The sequence below is a fragment of the Schistocerca serialis genome, chromosome 6 (assembly GCF_023864345.2).
Source record: "Schistocerca serialis cubense isolate TAMUIC-IGC-003099 chromosome 6, iqSchSeri2.2, whole genome shotgun sequence".
Lineage (NCBI taxonomy): Eukaryota > Metazoa > Arthropoda > Insecta > Orthoptera > Acrididae > Schistocerca > Schistocerca serialis.
Genome location: NC_064643.1, coordinates 64,968,388 through 64,994,241, shown reverse-complemented (window position 1 = coordinate 64,994,241; position 25,854 = coordinate 64,968,388). Strand labels below are relative to the sequence as shown.

Below are 25,854 nucleotides of genomic sequence, written 5' to 3'. Positions count from 1 at the left end.
CTCCTCCCTGATGAAGGAACAAAGTTCCGAAAGCTAGGAATGTAAATTTTCAGTTCTGTTTTATGTGTATCTATCGGCTGTACTGAGCTGAGGTAAGTACTGGCCAGCCCCTCTATCTCTTTGTTAGTATTTGTAATACTGTAATGTAAGATAATGCATTTAAATTAAGTGTACATATTTGACTTCTTTCCACATCATCAAGAATGTTTCGAAGGGATTCATAGAGTTCCAGTAACATAATGTAATGGACCAAACATACTGGTCAGGAAAGCAATACTATTTCAGAGTGGACAATGATTGAGAACACAGAGTGTTGCCTTAGCTGCAGGGGTGAGTATTGGAGTTCAGTCATTCACTCATTTGCTCATTCATTCACTCATTGTTCCCCATGAATCTCATCATGAAATATATAGTACACTGATGTTAAATAAATCAAATTGCATGTTACCAGGCAGTAGCAGCCACTGTGTGCTACTTGCGTAAAATATATTGAAACAAATAGAAGTAATACTAACTGAGTCACATTAGCCACTATGGGTTTAGCTTATACAACAATAGAAAAGCATTTCATAGTTTCTCTCAAAAAAGAAACTTCCCATTCTCTTACACAATTTAAACTCCAAGAAGCCTGACAAAATGTAGGAAGCATGGCCAATATGCACTGTCTTACTTTATTTTATAATACTGTCTAATTTAAGTTTCATGTCTGATGTCTACCAGTAACCTGTTAACTCCTCATAATTCTTCCTGGCCTGAAATTCCGATTATGGTATCACAATCAGATCAGCAGAAGCAAAACTGGCATACAGATCATAGCATGGAATGTCAGATCCCTTAATTGTGCAGGTAGGTTAGAACATTTAAAAAGGGAAAAGGATAGGTTAAACATAGATGTAGTGGGAATTATTGAAGTTCAATGGCAGGAGGAACAGGATTTCTGGTCAGGTGAATACATGGTCATAAATACAAAAATCAAATAGGGGTAATGCAACAGTAGGATTAATAATGAATAACAATACAGGAACACAGTAAGCTACTATGAACAATATAGTGAATGCATTATTGCACACAAGAGACACACAAAGCCCACACCCACCACAGTCATACAAGTTTATATGCCAACTAGCTCCGCAGATGAGGAGGAGATTGGGCAAATGTGTGATGAGATAAAAGAAAATATTCAGATATCTGAGGGAGACAAAAATTTTATAGTCATAGGGGACTGGAATTCAAAAGTAAGAAAAGGAAGCAACGGGAAAGTAGTAGGTGAATATGGACTGGGGGAAAGGAATGAAAGAGAAAGCTCTGATAGAGTTTTGTACAGAGCATAATTTAATCACAGCTAACACTTGGTTTAAGAATCATGGAAGAAAGCTATATATGTGGAAGAGATCTGGAGACACTGGAAGGTTTCAGATTGATTATATAATGGTGACATAGATTCTGCAACCAGGTTTTAAATTGTAAGACATATCCACGGGCAGATGTGGACCCTGACCACAATTTATTGGTTATGAGCTGTAGATTAAAACTGAAGAAACTGCAAAACAGTGGGAATTTAAGGAGGTGGGGCCTGGATAAACTGAAAGAACCACAGGTTGTAGAGAGTTTGAGATGGAGCATTGGGGAACAACTGACAAGAACAGGGGATAGGAATATAGTAGAAGAAGAATGGGTAGCTTTAAGTGATGAAATAGTGAAGGCAAAAGAGCACCAAGTAGGCAGAAAGACGAGGGCCACTAGAAATATTTGAATAACACAAGAGATATTGAACTTGATTGATGAAAGGACAAAATATAAAAATGCAATAAATGAGGTAGGCAAAAGGGAATACCAACATCTTAAACAATGAGATTGACAGGAACTGCAAAATGACTAAGCAGGAATGGCTAGAGAACATATGCAAGAATGTAGAAATATATAATACTAGGGGTAAGGTAGATACTACCTAAATGAAAATTAAAGAGGCCTCTGGGGAAAAGAGAAGCAGCTGCATGAATATCAAGAGCTCAGATGGAAAACCAATTCCAAGCAAAGAAGAAAAAGCAGAAAGGTGGAAGGAATATATAGAGGACCAATACAATGGAAATGGACTTGAAGGCAATATTATGGAAATAGAATAGAATGTAGATCAAGATGAGAAGGGAGATATGATACTGCATGAAAAATCTTCCAAAGCACTGAAAGTTCTAAGTCCAAACAATGACTGGGGGTAGACAACATTCTATTAGAGCCTGATAGCTTTGGGAGAGCCAACTATGTCAAAACTGAATAAAATGTTCTCAGTTTTCCAGCCACGTCAATTCGAATAAAATCCTCGAGCTTTCGATGGCCATCTCCGCCATCATCGTCAGGCATTCACTTACTGCCGGGGCTGCTATGGTTTCTCACACCAAAATTGGGACATTGCGAACACCATGTTGTCAACTAACAGAAATTTGTTGAGACACTCAAGAGAATGAAGATAGGCTGAAATGACCTAATGGTTAGCCTGCACATTGTTGTCACTTTTTATGAGGGTGCCAATATGAGATACATTGGATTGTTTGGCCCAACATTTTCCATCTGGAATCATTAAGTTGTTCCAGCAAGTCCTAATGACAATGTACTTTTTGTACTGAGATGAGAACCATGGGATCACCACTGTCTATAGCAGTTGCAAATTTCTTCATGGAGTACTTTGAGGAGCAGGCTCTGCAAACTGGGACATAGCAGGTGTCTTGCTTTTTACGATACATTGATGACACCTTCCTGATATGGCCTAATGGTGAAAATACACTACAGCAGTTCGTCGATCATATGAATGGTGTCCATCCCAACATTAAATTTACTGTGGAGATAGAGAAGCACGGCAAGCTACCATTCTTGGATGTTTTGGTTGAGTGGAAGGCAGGAGGCCAGCTTGGTCATCAGTGTACTGGAAACCAACAAACACTGATCGGCACTTGAACACCAATAGTTCCCACCACCCTGTACAGAAGAAAGCTGTCCTGAACACGTTGGTTCATAGAGCCAAGATTATCTCTGATGATGACCACCCACAATCTGAATTGCAGAACATAAAACATGTTTTTGGGGGAAATGGATACAGCAAAAGAGACATCACAAATACTTTCAAGGACCACCAATGAAAGACACATGGTGAATCAGTAGAAGAGGCCAAACAGACTGTATTCCTGCCATACTATGGAGTAACTAGCAGTAAGTTAGGAGTCTTCTGCAGAAATATATTTCTACATACAGTGTTCCAGCCTGCCCAAAAGATATGAGATACATTGCACCCTGTTAAAGACGACACTGCTCTTTGAGGATCCGGTGTGTATGGTGTACCCTGTGAATGTGGCAGCATGTATATTGGACAAACAATTCACGTGATTGTGGAGCACTGTACTGAACACAAGTGCCATGTAAACCAAAGGAAGCTTGACAAGTTGGCCATAGCAGATAATTGCCTGAAAACAGACATAAATTACAGTTCAAACTACAAAAGTGTTGGCTCATGCATCTACATATCGTGACTATTATAGAGAAAGCAGCCAAGATTCGCTTAAACAACAATTTCAACAGAGACCAGGAATACACACTCAGCAAGGCATGGGGGCGGGTGTTGGACATCAAAAAAAAGCAAAGACAGATGTGCGAAGCAGGAGTGGCAGTTTCAGACATGGCGCTTGCACCTGGTGTCACCTGATATCACAGGTGCTGCCACAGGAAATAGCTCTGTAGCTACCCGGGTCGACTTACGCAAACACACTACATCGGGTCAATCTAATTGGCTGCTGATGATGTCATCATGCCTATACAGGTGAGAAACCGTAGCAGCTACAGCAGTCAGTGAGCTCCTGACGATGATGGCAGAGATGGCCAACAAAAGCTTAAGGATTTTATTCAAATCAATGTGGCTGGAAGACCCAGAACATTTTTTTCATGTATGCCATCATTAAAGGCTCTGGGGACACAGATCAAAGCTATTCCACCTGGTGAGCAAAATAAATGAAACAACTGAAACACCCACAGACTTCAAGAAGAATATGGTATTTCCAATTCCAAAGAAGCAAGTGCTGACAAGTGTGAAAATTACAGAACTATCAGTTCCATGAACCATGGACCTTGCTGTTGGTGGGGAGGCTTGCGTACTTCAGTGATACAGATATCCATAATGTCGGTGCAACCACAACAGAAAGGTATCTGTTGAGAGGCCAGACAAACATGGTTCTTGAAGAGGGGCAGCAGCCTTTTCAGTAGTTGCAAGGGCAAAAGTCTGGATGGACTGATCTGGCCCTGTAACGTTATCCAAAATGGCCTTGCTGTGCTGGTATTGAGATCAGCTGAAAGCGAGGGGAAACTACATCCACAATTTTTCCCGAGGGCATGCAGCTTTATTGTATGGTTAAATGATGATGGTGTCCTCTTGGGTAAAATATTCCGGAAGTAAAAATTCCCCCATCCATATCTCTGGGTGTGGACTACTCAGGATGATGTCATCATCAGGAGAAAAAAAACTGGCATTCTACGGTTCAGAGCATGGAATGTCAAATTACTTAATCGGGCAGGTAGGTTAGAAAATTTAGAAAGGGAAATGGATAGGTTAAAGCTAAATATAGTGGGAATTAGTGAAGTTCGGTGGCAGGAGGAACAAGACTTCTGATCAGGTGAATACAAGGTTATAAATACAAAATAAAATAGGGGTAATGTGGCAGTAGGTTTAACAATGAATAAAAAAAATATGAGTGTGAGTAAGCTACTACAAACAGCATAGTGAACACACTGTTGTAGCAAAGACAGACACAAAGCCCAAACCCACCACATTAGTACAAGTTCATATGTCAACTGGCTTTGGAGATGACAAAGAGAATGATGAAATGTATGATGAGATAAAGGAAATTAACAGATAGTGAAGGGAGACGAAAACTGAATAGTCATAGGTGACTGGAATTTGATAGATGTTGTTGTTGTGGTCTTCAGTCCTGAGACTGGTTTGATGCAGCTCTCCATGCTACTCTATCCCGTGCAAGCTTCTTCATCTCCCAGTACCTACCGCAACCTACATCCTTCAGAATCTGCTAAGTGTATTCATCTCTTGGTCTCCCTCTATGATTTTTACCCTCCACGCTGCCCTCCAATACTAAATTGGTGATCCCTTGATGCCTCAGAACATGCCCTACCAACCGATTCCTTCTTCTAGTCAAGTTGTGACACAAACTTCTCTTCACCCCAATCCTATTCAATACTTCCTCATTAGTTATGTGATCTACCCACCTAATCCTCAGCATTCTTCTGTAGCACCATATTTCAAAAGCTTCTATTCTCTTCTTGTCCAAACTATTTATCATCCATGTTTCACTTCCATACATGGCTACACTCCATACAAATACTTTCAAAAATGACTTCCTGACACATAATTTATACTCGATGTTAACAAATTTCTCTTCTTCAGAAATGCTTTCCTTGCCATTGCCAGTCTACATTTTATATCCTCTCTACTTCGAACATCATCAGTTATTTTGCTCCCCAAATAGCAAAACTCTTTTACTACTTTAAGTGTTGCATTTCCTAATCTAATTCCCTCAGCATCATCCGACTTAATTCGACTACATTCCATTATCCTCATTTTGCTTTTGTTGATGTTCACCTTATATCCTCCTTTCAAGACACTATCCATTCCATTCAACTGCTCTTCCAAGTCCTTTGCTGTCTCTGACAGAATTACAATGTCATCGGCAAACCCCAAAGTTTTTATTTCTTCTCCATGGAATTTAATACCTACTCCAAATTTTTCTTATGTTTCCTTCACTGTTTTCTGAATATACAGATTGAATAACATCAGGGAGAGACTACAACCCTGTCTCACTCCCTTCCCAACCACTGCTTCCCTTTCATGTCCCTCAACTCTTATAACTGCCATCTGATTTCTGTACAAATTGTAAATAGCCTTTCGCTCCCTGTATTTTACCCCTGCCACCTTCAAAATTTGAAAGAGAGTATTCCAGACAACATTGTCAAAAGCTTTCTCTAAGTCTACAAATGCTATAAATGTAGATTTGCCCTTCCTTAATCTAGCTTCTAAGATAAGTCGTAGGGTCAGTATTGCCTCATGTGTTCCAACATTTCTACGGAATCCAAACTGATCTTCCCCGAGGTCCTCTTCTACTAGTTTTTCCATTTGTCTGTAAAGAATTCACGTTAGTATTTTGCAGTCATGACTTATTAAACTGATAGTTCTGTAATATTCACATATGTCAACACCTGCTTTCTTTGGGATTGGAATTATTATATTCTTTTTGAAGTCTGAGGGTATTTCACCTGTTTCATACATCTTGCTCACCAGATGGTAGAGTTTTGTCAGGACTGGCTCTCCCAAGGCCGTCAGTAGTTGCAATGGAATGTTGTCTACTCCTGGGGCCTTGTTTTGACTCAGGTCTTTCAGTGCTGTGTCAAACTCTTCATGCAGTATTGTATCTCCCATTTCATCTTCATCTACATCCTCTTCTATTTCCGTAATATTGTCCTCAAGTACATCGCCCTTGTATATACCCTCTATATACTCCTTCCACCTTTCTGCTTCCCCTTCTTTGCTTAGAACTGAGTTTTCACCTGAGCTCTTGATGTTCATGCAAGTGGTTCTCTTATCTCCAAAGGTCTCTTTAATTTTCATGTAGGCAGTATCTATCTTACCCCTAGTGATACTCGCTTCTACATCCTTACATTTGTCCTCTAGCCATCGCTGCTTACCAATTGTGCACTTCCTGTTGATCTCATTTTTGAGACATTTGTATTCCTTTTTGCCTGCTTCATTTAGTGCATTTTTATATTTTCTCCTTTCATCAATTAAATTCAATGTATGTTCTGTTACCCAAGCATTTCTACTAGCCCTCGTCATTTTACCTACTTGATCCTCTGCTGCCTTCACTACTTCATCCCTCAGAGCTACCCATTCTTCTTCTACTGTATTTCTTTCCCCCATTCCTGTCAATTGTTCCCCTATGCTCTCCCTGAATTTCTGTACAACCTCTGGTTTAGTTAGTTTATCCAGGTCCCATCTCCTTAAATTCCCACCTTTTTGCTGTTTCTTAAGTTTTAATCTACAGATCATAACCAATAGTCCACATTTGCTCCTGGAAATGTTTTACAAATTAAAACCTGGTTCCTAAATCTCTGTCTTACCATTATATAATCTCTCTGATATCGTTTAGTATCTCCAGGATTCTTCCATGTATACAACCTTCTTTTATGATTCTTGAACCGAGTGTTAGCTATGATTAACTTATGCTCTGTGCAAAATTCTTCCAGGCGGCTTCCTCTTTCATTTCTTAGCCCCAATCCATATTCACCTACTACATTTCCTTCCCTCCCTTTTCCTACTACCGAATTCCAGTCACCCATGACTATTAAATTTTTGTCACCCTTCACTATCTGAATAATTTCTTTTATTTCATCATACATTTCTTCAATTTCTTGGTCATCTGCAGAACTAGTTGGCATATACACTTGTACTACTGTAGTAGGTGTGGGCTTTGTATCTATCTTAGCCACAATAATGCATTCACTATACTGTTTGATAGCAGGTGGATATATATAATGGGGGTATATAATGAAGGAGGAAGCCGCCTGGTAGAATTTTGCTTAGAGCATAACTTAATCATAGCTAACACTTGGTTCAAGAATCAAGAAAGAAGGTTGTATAGATGGATGTGGCCGGGAGACAGTGGAAGGTTTCACATAGATTATGTAATGGTAAGACATAGATTTAGGAACCAGTTTTTCAATTTTAAGACATTTCCAGGGGCAGATGTGGACACTGACCACAACCTATTGGTTATTAACTATAGATTAAAAATGAGGAAACTGCAAAAATGTAGGAATTTAAGAAGGTAAGACCCAGATAAACTGAAAGAATCAGAGGTTGTAGAGAGTTTCAGAGTGAACATTAGGGAATGAATGACAAGAAGGGGGGAAATAAATACAGTAGAAAAAGAATGGGTAGCTTTGAGAGATGAAATAGTGATGGCAGCAGAGGATCAAGTAGGTAAAAAGACAAGGGCCAGTAGAAATCCTTAGGTAACATAAGAAATATTGAATTTAATTGATGAAAGGACAAAATATAAAAGTTCAGTAAATGAAGCATGAAAACAGGAATACAAACTTCTCAAAAATGAGATCGACAGGAAGTGGAAAACGGCTAAGCAGGGATGGCTGTAGGGCAAATGTAAGGATGTAGAGGCATATATCTCTAGGAGTAAGATAGACAGTACCTACAAGAAAATTAAAGAGACCTTTGGAGAAAAGAGAACCAGTTGCATGAATATCAAGAGCTTAGATGGAAACCCAGTTACAAGCAAATAAGGGAAAGCAGAAAGGTGGAAGGAGTATATAGAGGGTCTATACAGGATCGATGTTCTTGAAGACAATATTATAGAAATGGAAGAGGTCATAGATGAAGATGAAGTGGGCAGTATGATACTGTGTGAAGAGTTTGACAGAACACTGAAAGTCCTAAGTTGAAACAAGGCCCTGGAAGTAGACAACATTCCAGTAGAAATACTGATAGCCTTGGGAGAGCCAGCCCTGACAAAACTCTACCATCTGTTAAGCAAGATGTAGGAGACAGGCAAAATACCCTCAGACTTCAAGAAGAATATAATAATTCCTATCCCAAAGAAAGCAGGTGTTGACAGATGTGAAAATTACTGAACTATTAGTTTAATAATTCATGACTGCAAAATACTAACATGAATTTCTTACAGATGAATGGAAAAACAGGTAGAAGCTGACCTTGGGGAAGATCAGTTTGGAACACCTGAGGCAATACTGACCCTATGACTCATCTTAAAAGATAGATTAAGAAAAGGCTAACCTACAATTCTAGGATTTGTAGACTTAGAGAAAACTTTTGACAATGTTGGCTGTAATATTCTATTTCATATTCTGAAGGTGGCATGGGTCAAATACAGGGAGCAAAAGGTTATTTACAATTTTAACAGAAACCAGATGGCAGATATAAGAGTCAAGGGGAATGAAAGGTATGCAGTGGTCAGGAAGGGAGTGAGAAGGGATTGTAGTCGATCGCCATTTTTCTATCTGTATACTGAGCAAGCAGTAAATTAAACAAAAGAAGAATTTAGAGTAGGAATTAAAATCCATTCAGAAGAAATAAAAACTTTGAGGTTTGCTGATGACATTGTAATTTTGTTAGAGACAGCAAAGGACCTCGAAGAGCAGTCGAACAGAATGGACAGTGTCTCGAAAGGAGGATATATGATGAACATCAACAAAAGCAAAATGTGGGTAATGGAATGTAGTCTAGTTAAATCAACTGATGCTGAGGGAATTAGATTAGGAAATGAGACACTTAAAGATGTAGATAACATTCTGCAATTTGGGCAGCAAAATAACTGATGATGGTTGACATAGAGAGGATATAAAATGTAGACTGGTAATGGCAAGGAAGGCGTTTCTAAAGATCAGAAATTTGTTAACATCAAGTATAGATATAAGTGCCAGGGAGTTGTTTCTGAAAGTATTTGCTTGGAGTGTAGCCATGTATGGAAGTGAAACATGGGCAATAAATAGTTTAGACAAAATATGGTTCAGTTTGGATTCTGGAGAAATGTAGGAACATGTAAGGCAATAGTGACCCTACGACTTCTCATAGAAGATAGGTTAAGGAAAGGCATACCTACATTTATAGCATTTGTTGGCTCAAAGTAAGCTTTTGATAATGTTGACTGGAATACTCTCTTTCAAATTCTAGGGGTAAGATATAGGGAGGAAAAGGTTGTGCAGAAACCAGATGGCAGTTATAAGAGTTGAAGGGCATGAATGGGAAGCAGGGGTTGAGATGGGAGTGGGACAGAGTTGTAGCCTATCCTTGATGTTAAATCCAGGGAGTAGAAATAAAAACTTTGAGATTTGCCAATGACATTACAATATGTCAACATCAAGTATAGATTTAAGTGTGATTAAGTCTTTTCTGAATGTATTTGTATGAAGTGTAGCCTTGCATGGAAGTGAAACATGGACGAGAAACAGCTTAGACTAGACAAAAATAGTAGCTGTTGAAATATAGTGCTACAGAATAATGCTAAACGTAGTTGGGTAGAGTATGTAACTAATGAGGAGATACTGAACAGAATTGGGGGAAACAGAAATTTGTGGTACATCCTGACTAGAAGAAGGTATCAATTGGTAGGGCACGTTCTTAGGCATCAAGAGATCACCAATTTAGTACTGGAGGGAAGCGTGGGGGATAAAAATTGCAGAGGGAGACCAAGAGATGTATACAGAAAGCAGATTCAGGAGGATGTAGGTTGCTCTGGTTAGTTGGATATGAAGAGGCTTGCACAGGATAGAGTAGCATGGAGAGTTGCATCAAACCAATCTCTGGACTGAAGACCACCACAACAACAACAGTGTTTCTGATGTATATACTTTTATGTTTTTTAGCTTTACTAGTAAATTTTAAATGTGTCTTCTAATAAACCTGGTGACATATAATGCTGAAAATTTCTATTACATATTTACTTTTTTATATATATTTTGCATATCTCAACCCATTTTACTTTGTGGGAGCAATAACACACAAAGAAATAGACTGAAATGAAATAGAGTGGATCATTTCACCATTTAAAATATGTCAATAATGTAAACAACAGGATCAAAACAAAAAATTAAAGTACCTGATTTATGTGTGTGTCATAGACAAATTTATTAGCCTACGTTATCTATTTTTTGTAGAATGCTGCTGCTTGTAAACTATGTACTGAGTTAATGAATAGTCATTCTGGTTCCCAGTATGATGTTTGTTTTTGTCCACAGCCAGTTTTTGCTGTTAGATATAAGCCTTTCATATCAGATCTGAAAACTGTATAGTGGCGAAGAAAACATTTTACATAGTTTCAACACAGTGTAATTTTCAGATACACTAGAAACTGTCTTAAATATGGAATATGAAACCATAACATATGAGGGTATGCTGGAAAGCAATTCCTCTGAATATTTTATGCAAAACTCTTGATGTTTTTAAATAAAACATTCTACATATTCTTCATTCTACATATTTATGCTTCATGTTTACATTTTCTCAAAACAGTCACCCTGGTGGTGAATATATTTCTCCCAACAACAGAAGAGTTTGTTGGTACTGTCACTGTAGAATGTTTGATTCTGTTGACAGTACCACAATCTCACCTCCGACTGCATCACTTCAACACTATTGAAATGAAGTCCTCAAAGGTGTTCTTTAAGTTTTGGAAATTGATAAAAATCTGATGGGGCCAAGGCAGGACTGTATGGAGGATTATGGGGGATTATCAGTGACAGTGTACCCAATGCATTGGGTTGTTGCAGATTTTGCAGTGCTTGTGTGTGGTCCGGCATTGTCATGCTGAAGGAGAGGGTGCCCCACGTGTGAATAAACTCTTCAACTGTTTTCACACGCCAATGTAGTTACATTATACACCACCGTGTTACATGCTACAATTCAAAGCCTCTAGTGGTAGAGAGTTGTAAGTATGTAGACATGAAGACTAAAGGTGTTTTGTTTAAAAAGCTTTATGAGTTTTCACGTAAAAGTTTTGAGGGATTCTTTTCGACATATTCTTTACAACTAACTGGAGTTCACTAATTGAACAATGGAAAGCCCAGGATGGAATCATTTCAATGTTATTCATCAACACAGAACCACAACAACACAGATGAGTGTCTAGTTTTTGAGCCACGAATGTCGTGTCACCTAACATCTCAGATTTTCATGAAACTTTGCACATTCGCTTATACTTATAACATAACAACTTGTGCTAAATCTTTTTGTCCTCAGACTAAAATTTTGCTTTATATCGAATTTTAAATGTAGTGATATTCTGATAACTGGGATCTTTAAGAATGTCAATGCAAAATGATACTTATCTACATAAATAACTCAGCTTTCAATTTGGAATTTTTTCATAACTCAAGAGTAGCATGTACTTAACAGACATGTAATTATTTAAGCAGTAAAGTTACAAAGGACAATACAAGAAAATTGAATATGTGTCACTTTCCAATTTCTGGAAAAAGTATAGACACATTAAAAAATGCTTATATCATATGTTTCTAACCTGGTGGGAACTTGTAATTGGTTTTAAGTAATTCCCAAGACAGTACAGATTGTAATAAAAAATATTAATGAGTTTTCTATGAATGGCCACAGAAATAAATCTGAACTCACAATACTTTGTGTTGTGATGAAAATGATAATAAAAATAATTCTAATTAAGATCATCCATACCTAAAGCCCACTGCTTCAGATTTTCATGAAACTTTTTCTACTTGTTACTTTCTGTATGGCAGTTGTCAATGCGAAGTTTGTTCACGTATGTGTAATTTCAGGGGAAAAAATGGAAATCTTTAACAAATGTAAATGTTGCAACTGAAGTTTGTCATTTGGACAGCATTACTTCAGACAAAAAAAAAAAAATAATAATAATAATAATAATAACAGAAAGGCATCATATTTTCAACAAATCACTGTCACATTTCCCCATATGTCACAGAGGGGGTGTATCTTTATTGGAAAGAAGTTAATAACTATTCTTGACATACGGGAACATAGAAAATCAAGTTAAGACCTTGTGATCCAAACAATGACTTTAAAAATATGTAAAACACTTTCTGTCAGCTGGTACAAGATTTATTTTTATCAAAACTCTGATATTGTTTTAAGAAAAAGGAAAGAAAAAAGAAGCAGCACCCTGAGTTTTGATAGATATTAAATATTCATTTAACATAGATAACATTTTTGTCCAGAAGATCATTCAAATCAGATTATGTAAACTTACAACCCAGGGTAAGGTTTCCTCGTGAAAGTACAGAGCCAAAAGTTATCAATTTAGTAGAAATATTTTCATTACATGGGTTAATTTTACTTAGGGTATGAAATTGCAGGCTTTCCCAGCAAATCTCAATGATAAAAATCTTCTCAGGTTGACGGCTAAGTCAATGCATCGTTCATGGCAATGTTTCAGCAAGTTTCTGACTTGCCACCTTCAGGCAAAATGTTGGCTTTATGTCTCATCTGGATCTTCATAGCCACTGGGCCACGGGCTTCTCTACATCCTCAGTGCCAGCTGGGCCAATCAGACATGAGCTGAATCAGTGTGGTGGGAGGTGCTGCAGGTGCCAGGTCCCAGCATCTCATCTCCGTGTGCCCTGTTTATTCCATCCGACCTGCCTCCACCGGTGCACTCTCATCTATTCTCCATAATGTTGTGTTCCAAGCAGTGCTGAGTTGGAAGCTGCTATCCCTGTTGACTAGGTTATCAGTGACTCGTATCTCCACTGCCCCTTTAATAACAGAGTCATAAATACCTTTTGCTGTAAATAGCATCTTGATTTATTCAAATTGTAACACGTTTTCTTCTCTGAGGCTGTGCTCCACTACCACAGATTTTTCCTTTTGTCTGAGGCGAAAGCTTCTAACATGTTCATAGATATGTTGTGTTATGCAATACTGTGCCTCTCCAATATATTGTTTTTCACATCCACAGGAAATGCTGTACCTGGTGTTCTTAGACCCAGGTTGTCCTTCATTGAGTCCAGAATATTCCTCATTTTTGCTGGAAGATGGTTTTTATCTTGTTCTTCTTCAGTATCCTGGTAATCTCAGCCATGGATGGCCCTATGTACAGGAGAAACACCAGGTCCTTGTTGTACTCTCCTTCCTGAAGGTCCTCCTTCGTCTTGCTCATGATAAGAGTGTGTCTAATCTGTGTTTTGGTGTAGCCATTTTTCTGGAAGGTTTTCTTCAGATGCTGAATCTTAGTAGATAAACTGTCCTTGTTGCATATGTCATGAGCTCTGCAGAAAGGGTAATGAGCACAGATTTCCAGTATGCTGGGTGAAGGCAGCTGTTGGCTTTGAGATACAGATCTGTGTGTGTTTTCTTTTGGTAGTCTGAATGTCTCAGAGTGCCATCCATTTTCTCCTTTATTAGGATATTGAGGAAGGGTAGGCACCCATTTTCTTCTAATTCCATTGTGAACTTGATGTGCTCATGTATGCTATTCAGATGGTTGAGTAATTCTATTAGAGGGTCCCTGCCATGCATCCAGACTGCTGTCAGAACAAGGATATACTGCCACAGTTCACACACCTGTAACATCCCATCCATACAAGAACCAAACACATACTACAAAGTGCCAGCTTAGCACTGGTGAGGAAGCACATATGCTTCAAATGGTCTGAATTAAAAAAAAAAAAAAAAAAAAAAAATGGACGAGCCTTACTTCCATGCCCTCTACAACTGGCCTCAACTCTCTCATCTTTCACATGGGAGTGGGTAGATGGCAATACCTTCAGCTCAAGTGAACTTACACGTGGTAGGCCACCATGAAATAAAAAAAACAAGTACCAATGACTACCAGGGGCACTAATGCAGGAGGCCAACACTGAGGATCTGAGGACCATTGTCAATCTGACTGGCAAGGAAATGGATGAAGTGACAACATCTGTGCTATCCAAAGGATTAAACTTTGCACCAGTTCCGATCCCGCATCCGGCCATCCTGATTTAGGTTTTCCGTGATTTCCCTAAATCGCTCCAGGCAAATGCTGGGATGGTTCCTTTCGAAGGGCACGGTCAACTTCCTTCCCCATCCTTCCCTAATCCAAAGAGACCGATGACATCGCTGTCTGGTCTCCTTCCCCAAAACAACCAACCAACCAACCAGTTCCGAGTTACCAAAACTAGAGATCAGCAGCAGCAATGAACAGGCCAAACAGGGGCTACCATCTAAAGCCACAGAAGAGGTGAGAAAGGAGACATAAAGAATCCTAGACGAAGCAAAAATGCTTAAAACCAACATCGCAGTGGTAGAATGTGGGGTGATATGTAGCCTCAGACAAGATGAGGGTACTGTCATTCTACCAGCAGACAAAGGAAATGCAATGGTGCTGCTGAGAGCAGCTGATTACTTGCTGCCACAAACAAATGGAGAAGGACGATACAACATCTGTGAGCAGAAAGACCATCAGTCTTCTCATCAATTCAGGTCTGGACCAGGACCTGGTAAAAAGGATTTACCCCAGAGCTCTGATTCCCCCATGGTTATACGGCCTCCCCAAGATTTACAAGAAGGAGGTACCACTATACCCAATAGTAGACTTGATAAATTCTCTTACCTATGATATAGCCAAACACCTGGCACAACTATTCAGGCCTCTGATGGGTAAATGTCCCCACCACATCAAGAATTCCATGGAGTTTATTAAGACACTCAAGGAGTGGTGTATAGACCAAAATGATATTTTGGTCAGCTTTGACATCACATCCCTCCTCATGAGGGCACTGCTAGAGAACTCCTTAAAACTAATGGAAATTCATTTCGGCAAAGACACAGTGGAATTACTCTGGCACGCACTCACAACCACATGTTTCCCATGTGGATGTATGTTGTATTGCCAACCTGTACATGGAACACTTCAAAGATATTGCCTTGGAAACAGCACACCTTGAACCCAAGGTCTTTTATTGATGGGTGGACAATACTTTTGCAGTCAGACCATACAGTGAGGACACTAATGAAATTTCTCAACCATCTAAACAGCATGAACAATAATATCAAGTTCACAATAGAATTAGAAGAAAATTTGTGCCTATCCTTCCTTGACGTCCTAATAAAGAAGAAAACGGATGGCACATTGGGACATTTGGTCTACCAAAAGAAAGTACACACATACCTATATCCCAGCACCAACAGTTGCCTTCACCCAGCACAACAGAAATCCATGCTCACTACCCCTGTCTGCAGAGCTCATTACCTATGCGGCAAGGGCAGTTTATCTACTGAGATTCAACATCTGAAGAAAACCTTCCAGAAGAATGGCTACACCAAAATGCAGATTAGATGCACTCTCATAATGAGTGAGAAGAAGGAGAAGGAGGACCTACAGGAAGAAGAGAACAACAAGGGCTTGGTGTTCCTCCCATACACAGGGCTGCCCATGTGAGAGACTGTTAGGATACTGGAGAAGAACAACATTAAAACCATCTTCATCCTCCAGCACATTATTAGGAACATGCTTGGCCCAATGAAGGACAACTTGGGTCTAATAACACATGGTGTCTACAGCATTTCCTATGAATGTTGAAAACAATATATCAGACAGACACAGCATTGCATCACGTAACACATCTCTGAACATGTGGAAAATCCACACTAGCAGAGCACAGCCTCAGTGAGGAACACATGTTTGAGTTTTAACAAACCAAGATGCTGTGTTTCTGGGAGTCAATTATTAAAGAGGTAGTGCAGATACGAGTCAGTGATAACCTAGTTAACCAGGATAGAGGCTTCCAACACAGCCCCACATGGAACACAACATTAGTAAGAATATGATGAGATCACACCAATGGAGGCAGATTGGTGGCAGTGGATGGAATAAAGAGGCCACACTGAGATGAGATGCCAGGACTTGGCACTCACAGCTGCCCCCCACCATGTGCCAAGGATGCAGAGAAGTCCATCATCCAGTGGCTATAAGGATCTGGATGCGATGTGAACTTGATACTTTGCCTGAAGCTGGCAAGTGAAACACTAGTTGAAACATTGCCAGAGAATGATGCATTGACTCATTAAAGTAATACATTCTGCCCAGTGATGTTGATTTAGGAACACCAACAGCCCATAAAATGTTTTCAAAAAGCACAAAACACAAGTCTTCCTTCACAGGCTATAATAATGACACTGCTGGTCCAGGTGCATGGAGAAATAGTAGTTAAACATCTCCTTCTTCATCTCAGACATTTCTGGTGAAGGCAAAGCACCACTTGTCATTATATAAGGCTGTTAAAAAAGAATTTGATTGAGAATGAGTGCATGTCCATTGTGGGGCATCTTCACTGGATGAAAAAGCCAAGGAAAGTTTTTCAGAAGTTACTATTCTAATCTCTCAAGAACCACAAGAAAGTGCATGGCAAGAACCAAGGGCATGTTATAGAGCTAGTTTCCACCTTCGGAGTTCTGAGAAACTGCTGTCTGGGGGCAGAATCCAGATGGTGCGTGTGGTGAAACAGGTGCCAAGGTCATGAATGTCATGTTGCAGAGCAAGTTCTGTAACAATATATTGCAAGTTACCAGTATACACCCTCTGCCTATGCCCATTCATCCTAATTGATAATTTGGTGGAGTCATACTGATGTAGAAGCTGAACAGTGCTTCCGTAAGAGCTGGTATATGACATGTTGTTTCACAGGTGGCCCTCGCTTTGATAGTACACATTTTGCCAGTTACAGGGTTGTTATAGGTGGTTGTAGGAGGGTGCATAGGGCAAGTCTTGTAGCAGGGATGGTTGCAGGAGTAGGAGCCATATAGTAGGGAGATGGGTGCAGACGGAGCATTGGGTCAGACAAGAAAAATTGCAGTGATTGGGAGGGCAACGGAAAGCTATTCTAGGTGTGGTGGGCAAAATTTCAGACAGAATGGATCTCTTTTCAGGGCATGATTTTAGGAAGTCATGGCCCTGTTGAAGTAGCTGATTAATACATTCCAGACCATGATAATACTGAGTCAGCAATGGTGTGCCCCCCAGTTGTTTTTAGGAGGGATCAGCAGTAACAGGATTGGATTGTTGGCCCACGAAATCTGCTTCTTAACTAGGCTGGTGGTGTAGTTATGGTAAGTGAAGGGGGAGGTGAGAATGATGGTGTATTGCTGCAAAGAGTCTGCATCCGAACAAATATGTTTGCCTTGGGTGCCAAGGCTTATGCAAGGAAAGGAAGGGAATGTTTGACATGGAAAGGATGGCAACTGTTAAAATGCGTTTGCTGGTAGGTTTGATGTGGATGGAATTGTTTAGCTGGCCTTCAGTGAGGACAAGATCAACATCAGTTTGATAGTTGCCAGCTATCCTTTCCATGTCAAAAGTTCCCTTCCATACAGTCTTGGCATCTGGGGCAAACATATTTGTTCTGATGCAGACTCTTCACAGCAATACACCACCATTCTCACCCCAGCCTTCACTGCACATAATTACCCCACCAGCCTAGTTAAAAAGCAGATTTCCCAGACCATTACATCCAACCCGTATACTGATTATCCTCCAAAAAACAGCTTCAGAGCACACCATTTGTGACTAAGTATTATCCTGGTCTGGAATGTGTTAATCAGCTACTTCAACAGGGCCATCACTTCCTAAAATCATGCCCTACAGTGAGATCCATTGTGTCTGAAATTTTGCTCACCACACCTAGAATGGCTTTCTGTCATCCTCCCAATCTCCGCAATATTCTTGTCAGGCCCTATGCTCCTTCTGCACCCATCTCCCTACCCTATGGCTCCTACCCCTGTGACTGGCCCTGCTACAAGACTTGCCCTATGCACCCTCCCACCACCACCTATAACAGCCCTGTAACTAGCAAAACATATACTATCAAATAGGGCTAATAGAAATCCTTGGGTAACAGAAGAAATATTGAATTTAATTGATGAAAGGAGAAAATATAAAAATTCTTTAAATGAAGCAGGCAAAAAGGAATACAAACGTCTCAAAAATGAGATCGACAGGAAGTGCAAAATGGCTAAGCAGGGATGGCTAGAGGACAAATGTAAGGATGTAGAGGCTTGTCTCACTACGGGTAGGATAGATACTGCCTACAGGAAAATTAAAGAGACCTTTGGAGAGAAGAGAACCACTTGCATGAACATCAAGAGCTCAGATGGCAACCCAGTTCTAAGCAAAGAAGGGAAACCAGAAAGGTGGAAGGCGTATGTAGAGGGTTTATACAAGGGCGATGTACTTGATGACAATATTATGGAAATGGAAGAGGATGTAGATGAAGATGAAATGGGAGATACGATACTGTGTGAACAGTTTGACAGAGCACTGAAAGACCTGAGTCAAAACAAGGCCCCGGGAGTAGACAACATTCCATTAGAACTACTGACGGCCTTGGGAGAGCCAGTCCTGACAAAACTCTACCATCTGGTGAGCAAGATGTATGAGACAGGTGAAATACCCTCAGACTTCAAGAAGAATATAATAATTCCAATCCCAAAGAAAGCAGGTGTTGACAGACGTGAAAATTACTGAACTATCAGTTTAATAAGTCTCAGCTGCAAAATACTAACGCGAATTCTTTACAGACAAATGGAAAAACTGGTAGAAGCAGACCTCGGGGAAGATCAGTTTGGATTCCGTAGAAATGTTGGAACACGCGAGGCAATACTAACCTTACGACTTATCTTAGAAGAAATATTAAGAAAAGGCAAACCTATGTTTCCAGCATTTGTAGACTTAGAGAAAGCTTTTGACAATGTTGACTAGAATACTCTCTTTCACATTCTAAAGGTGGCAGGGGTAAAATACAGGGAGCAAAAGGCTATTTACAATTTGTACAGAAACCAGATGGCAGTTATAAGAGTCGAGGGTCATGAAAGGGAAGCAGTGGTTGGGAAAGGAGTGAGACAGGGTTGTAGCCTCTCCCCGATGTTATTCAATCTGTATATTGAGCAAGCAGTAAAGGAAACAAAAGAAAAATTCGGAGTAGATATTAAAATTCATGGAGAAGAAGTAAAAACTTTGAGGTTCACCTATGACATTGTAATTCTGTCGGAGACAGCAAAGGACTTGGAAGAGCAGTTGAATGGAATGGACAGTGTCTTGAAAGGACGATATAAGATGAACATCAACAAAAGCAAAACGAGGATAATGGAATGTGGTCAAATTAAATCAGGTGATGCTGAGGGAATTAGATTAGGAAATGAGACACTTAAAGTAGTAAAAGAGTTTTGCTATTTAAGGAGTAAAGTAACTGATGATGATAGAAGTAGAGAGGATATGAAATGTAGACTGGCAATGGCAAGGAAATCGTTTCTGAAGAAAAGAAATTTGTTAACATCGAGTATAGATTACGTGTCAGGAAGTCATTTTTGAAAGTATTTGTATGGAGTGTAGCCATGTATGGAAGTGAAACATGGATGATAACTAGTATGGACAAGAAGAGAATAGAAGCTTTCGAAATGTGGTGCTACAGAAGAATGCTGAAGATAAGGTGGGTAGATCACGTAACTAATGAGAAGGTATTGAATAGGATTGGGGAGAAGAGAAGTTTGTGGCACAACTTGACTAGAAGAAGGGATCGGTTGGTAGGACATGTTTTGAGGCATCAAGGGATCACAAATTTAGCATTGGAGGGCAGCGTGGAGGGTAAAAATCGTAGAGGGAGACCAAGAGATGAATACACTAAGCAGATTCTGAAGGATGTAGGTTGCAGTAGGTACTGGGAGATGAAGAAGCTTGCACAGGATAGAGTAGCATGGAGAGCTGCATCAAACCAGTCTCAGGACTGAAGACCACAACAACAACAACATACCAGCAAAGGGAGAGCCACCTATGAAACAACATCTCATATACCAGCTCTGCCAGCCACTTATCCATTTCTTTCTGGACAGAATTGTTCACTATTACCAATTTTCTATCTTCATTTACTACATAAATACACATGTACATTGTACGGCTGATTCTTGTCCAGTAGTAACTCTGAGTTTCATTCTGAATTACAAAACTGTAGTTTTCAGCAAAGTCCATTAACAGAATAGCTTGTTCTGGTGTTAGATTTTCTTTAAATTTTTTCAATGATTTTGACTGACACTTAGACGTAAATGAGTGCGTGCAATTTTGTTAGCAACAAGTCTATGTATTCACCAACACTTGAAGACTTCTTTACCAATTCTGCCCAATGATCTGTGTTTACCCACTGGCTGAACTCAATGTCATCATCAGGATCTTTGTAAGCTAATTTTTGTCTTAATAATTCTGACAGTTCATCAGGTAAAATATACCACTTCAGTCTTTGCGAAAAAAATTTAGAGAGGCCAATGTTAATGTTTGAATTCTCCCATTTTAAACAAGAGTACAGTTCTCTTAAGTTGCAACGGATGAGTCTTTTTTGCATATACACATTCTTCTGAACACTAACTTTGTCTTTTGCTCCTAGTAAAATTTCAGTATTTTCATTATTTTGATAGGAATCAATGACAATCTTTACCACTTCATCAGCTGTATCCATCTTTTTGGCTTAGGAATTGATAAAATACCCATTTCTGTTTTCAGTTCCCTTGCTTGTTGAACCATGTATTCATTAACATTGAATTCTGACATTAAGTTTTCTCCAGGAGAGCTTCTGTGAAGTATGGAAGGTAGTACGTGAGGTATTGGCAGAATTGAAGCGGTGAAGATGGGTCATGAGTCGTGCTTGGGTCGCTCAGTTGGTGTAGCACTTGCCCGCACAAGGCAAAGGTCAAGAGTTCAAGTCTCGGTATGCCACACAGTTTTAATCCACCAGGAAGTTTCATTATGTTTCATTTTGACCAAGAGAGTGGAGCTAAAGTTCAAATTTCAATTTTTTCAGGTACTCTTACGCTATCCACTATTTCTTTCATTAACAATATCATAGCATCAAAAAACAGTTTCATCACGAAACTTTTCTTCTCTATGGTCAGAATTTTCAGTACTGCAATCCAATGCCTGGCATAGTTTTCTTTCCAAAACATACTTCACTCTTCCTAGCTTCTTTCTGCCATATGAAGCCTCACTGTGATTTGGAATGGAGTGAAGTTTTAAGGGAGAGCACCCCAAATCATGTACAGTTTTATTTGCATCCTCAGTACTTTGACTTTTTAGTATTGATTCGAGAAATGTCATCTCTGGGTCATCTGCATCACTGTCATTTCTATCACTGATGTCTGTTTTCTGTTCACAAATCTTACAACATGTTGTGAACAGTTTTTGGCCTGGTTTTACATAGATTCATTTAGCACCTAATGTTTTATACAAAGACAAGCAAACTGTCCTCTGTTTGTATGTGTTTTTTGAAAGGAACACAACAAGTCCTTTGAAAATTTTCAGAAACTTTTAAGTAGTAGTATTTCTGATGTCCATATATAGTTGCACTCGCTTGATGTTGCAGAAAGCTCATATTGGATTGCAGCAATATTAAATCTCATTGGTCTTCACTCAGCTCTTCTGTTTTTTGTGGAGTTTTTACCAAGGTATAGGTTGTCAAATGAAATGGTGTTTTTAGTAAATATGCATTTTCCATTGCAATTAACTGAGCACTAATTCACTTAAAAACATATTTTATACAAGAGGAATGATAGGGCCGCACCATGAACAGATCGGACCTAAAGACAAAGAGGAACTGAGGCCAAATAGACTAATTGTTGCATGTCAGTTATTCTCAACAATGAATTTTAGCCATTGTTGTGTTGTTTTTGTGCCTATAAAAGTTTCAAGCAAGCTACTGTTGTCTAAGAACACTTTTTTAATCACTGTGAGCAGGTAATTGGCTGAATGCGTAAATCATATATATTATAGTCTTTGAAAAATTACTAAATTAGTCCAATGAAAGGACATAGATTTTCACACTTAAGTTAACTTGGCTGCCTAGAATGAGTTATACTTAAATATGATGATTTGATACCCTTGCATCTGAGGCAGTGAGACAGTGGGTTAATGGACTTAGAGTGAATCTTTCCCAACACAGAAAAAAGTATCTGATTTCAGATGTGTATGTCAATTACCAGAAGACCCATTCAAATTTTCATTTTATTATGTAGCTTATGATATAGTGGATTATTGAAGACAAAAATCAGGTTCGGAGCAGGTTGTAGAAATGTGATATAAGCATTTTTCCACATCCTCACAATTTTTCTGAAATCGAAAATTGACATATATTAGTATTTTTTTTAAGTTTTCTTTGTAACTCTTCTGCTTCCATAACTCAATATTTGTTAACTATATGCCTTACTTAATTTCTGAAAAAAATTCGAAATCAAAAGCTTCTTAAAGACCTGAGTTATGTGCATTTATGTAGGTAAGTACCATTTTGCACTGACATTCTTGCAGAGCCCAATTATGAGAATATCACTAAATTTAAAATTTGATATAAAATAAAGTTGAAGTGTGAGACCAAAAAGATTTAGCAGAATTTCCTGTGTTATAAGTATAAGTAAATGTGCAAAATTTTGTGAAAATCTGAAATAGAGGGTTACAAATCCTTGATTTATTGTGTGTTTTGGGGTGAAGTGACCCTGTGAGCATGTATTTAAAATGGAAAAAACTGGTAGCTCAAAAGCTGACAACATGTCTCTCTTGTTATATGTGTCTATGTGCCTCACAGTAATCAGCTGCTGGTACGTGGTTGCTTTTCCTCATTCTTTTATTCTGTCACTATACAGTTTCCTCTTTTGCAAATGGAAGTATAATTATTCTCCTTTGCCTTTTAGGAGAAAATTATTTTGAGGACTAGAAATGGAAGGGACAACTATGCATTTATTTACTGTTAACAGACCTAAGATACTTACCACGGTTGTTTGTTTTGGGTGTAGCTTCTAGTACTTGGCCATATTTTTTCAGGAGCTCAAGGATTATTCCATTTGACCATCCAAAACCAGTCTGAACTTCATACTCTCCACCACCTCCTTTCCTCCCAAAGCTGGAAGCATCATACTGCAACAAACAATAATACCTAAAATTCTGTCTGGAATTTAATTAATTATTTTTCATCTGTTGACACTTTTGTAGTGATATTTGATATGTCAGGGTATACACACATTACTTACAGAACATTTAGTATTTATATAACCTTAGGGTAGTTTGATAGATAATATCAGTGCTGAGCTTCCAAAGATCAGCTCAGTGATGTGTCCCCTTTCACTGTTCGAATCCACAGAGGATAAAGAAAGCTACATTTTATTTACATTAAATGGTAGAAAAATGATACCTCAGTAGCATTATTAGCAAAAGCAGATAATGTGAGATTTTGTCTGTATCTCCTCTACCACAAGTTGCCCAAACTTCAAGAGAACTAAGAAGACATGCAGAAGAACTTGAAACCTAAACTCTTAAAATCAGCAGGATCTTTGGCACTCAGTGGGTTGCCTCTAGCTTTAGAAAGATTTCAGCAGTTTGCAAAATTATGAGGCAATAGTTTCACATGTCACTTTTGTTAACAGAGGCAACACTGATAGGAAAATGTATGAAAGTCTTCTAAAAATATTATGGATCCAGGTTTAATGTGCAAATGAGTTATCTGTCCTTTGTTTAGAACTATAGGCTTGCCACGTTCCCACTGTGGATTAGGCTTGTAACTAACTATCACATTCTTATTGTGGAAGAAGTACGTCTTCTATGTTTATCATGTTTTCATTGAAGATCACTCAGGAAAGAACACATAACATATGCAGTGGTTACACAATGATAACCAATGGAATTTTGCAGAAAACTTGTGTAGAACTGCCCAGAAATGTTCTGTGAAATTAACAATGGAACAATTATAATGTAGCACATTGTTTAAAAGTTATGGTATGCTCGCACACCATGGCAAGAGTAAGTACATGTAAATGCTCCTCGTGGCCGGCACGCGAACCTCATTGACACTTGCATTCTGTCAGCTGCTCTGGGCTGCCAGACACGTGACCATCTTAGTCACCACACAGCCCCCCACAGGAGAGTGGAGCACTTTTGTTGTTGGTAACTGCCTCAGAACCTGGCCGGAAAGTGCACACGATGTCCGTACCACGTTGTATTCTGGGTCTGTGTTGAATGAGATGCATGAGGTTCTGGATTATCAGCTAGCAAAAATGCCAGTCGGTGGAGGGACTGTATGCATCTACAGATTCCTCCAAGAAAAAAGCAGGTTTAACTTGGTTGACCAACACTGTGTTCCTTCTTCCATTCACCATAATGTCCATCGTTTTGTCCTGTCTTGTTATTATGTGATGTGGTCCAGTGTAAGGTGGTGTGTGCACTGGTTAATGCCATCTTTGTGTAGCATGACATGGGTGCAATGCTTTAAATATTTATGTACAAACATGTGTGGTGTCCCACGTTGCGATGCCAGATGCGATCGAATGTGTGAAATCCGATCCCAAAATTGAGTTATAAACTGGGACAACTGTGATAAGTCCCCCGGTGAGGCACCAGGACGAATAAGCACACCTGGTAGCCACAGGGATTCCCCACAGACCAACTCAACAGGGGATGTGTCAAGGTCTGCCTCAGTGATGCTGCACAGGGCAAGTAGCACAACAGGAAGAGCCATGGTCCACTTGGATTTGTGAAACATTAGGGCAACTTTGAGGGACTGGTGCCACCGTTCAACCATGTCGTTGCTGGCTGGATGATAATTCGTTGTTACGTGACGTAATGCGCTGCAAAACTTGCTTAGCTGAGTAAACATTTCACACTCGAACTGGTGTCCTCTGTCAGTTGTTATATGTAATGGACAGCCGAAACGAGCAACCCAGAGGGACAAAAATGAGGTAGCTAGTGTTTCAGCAGGAATGTTGTCAATCAGAATAGCTTCTGTCCAACGAATGAATCTATCATTGATAGTTAGCAAATAGTGCTGACCCTCTGAGGGCGTTAAAGGTCCCACAACATCCAAGTGGACGTGGGTAAACCTCTCGGTCATGGCTGGGAATTTGCCTACTGGCACACAAACATGATGTGAAATTTTGATGTGGTGACAATTGACACACGTGCGAGCCCACTGACGGTAATCTTTTTGTATCCCCAGCCACACTTAATGGCCAGATACAAGCTTCGTCATTGCCTTTACCCCTGGATGACATAAATGGTGGAGGTTATTAAATATTTGCTTACACAGGTCTGCCGGGACAAATGGGCAGGCTTTGTTATTGGAGGTGTCACAATATATCTAAGTGTCTGACCCTGGTACATCTATGAGCTTGAGCTGCAGGCCTGCTGTGTCATCTTTTAGGCAATTTTCAAGTTCTTGATCTGATTGTTGTGCTTGGTCTATGCGTCCGAGGTTGATAGTCTCCGTGATTGCATTGACGCATGAGAAACAGTCTGC

The 25,854-nt window shown here is 39.4% G+C and overlaps 1 protein-coding gene across 1 annotated transcript in view; it reads right to left on the bottom strand.

The window, feature by feature from the left end:
- The window catches only part of LOC126484283 (trehalase-like), a 327,239-nt gene that overhangs the window by 22,954 nt on the left and 278,431 nt on the right, over nucleotides 1-25,854 (bottom strand). Inside the window, exon 6 of the mRNA XM_050107710.1 lies at nucleotides 23,339-23,483. Within this exon, the coding sequence (XP_049963667.1) occupies nucleotides 23,339-23,483 (145 nt within the window). The remainder of the gene's footprint in view (nucleotides 1-23,338; nucleotides 23,484-25,854) is intronic.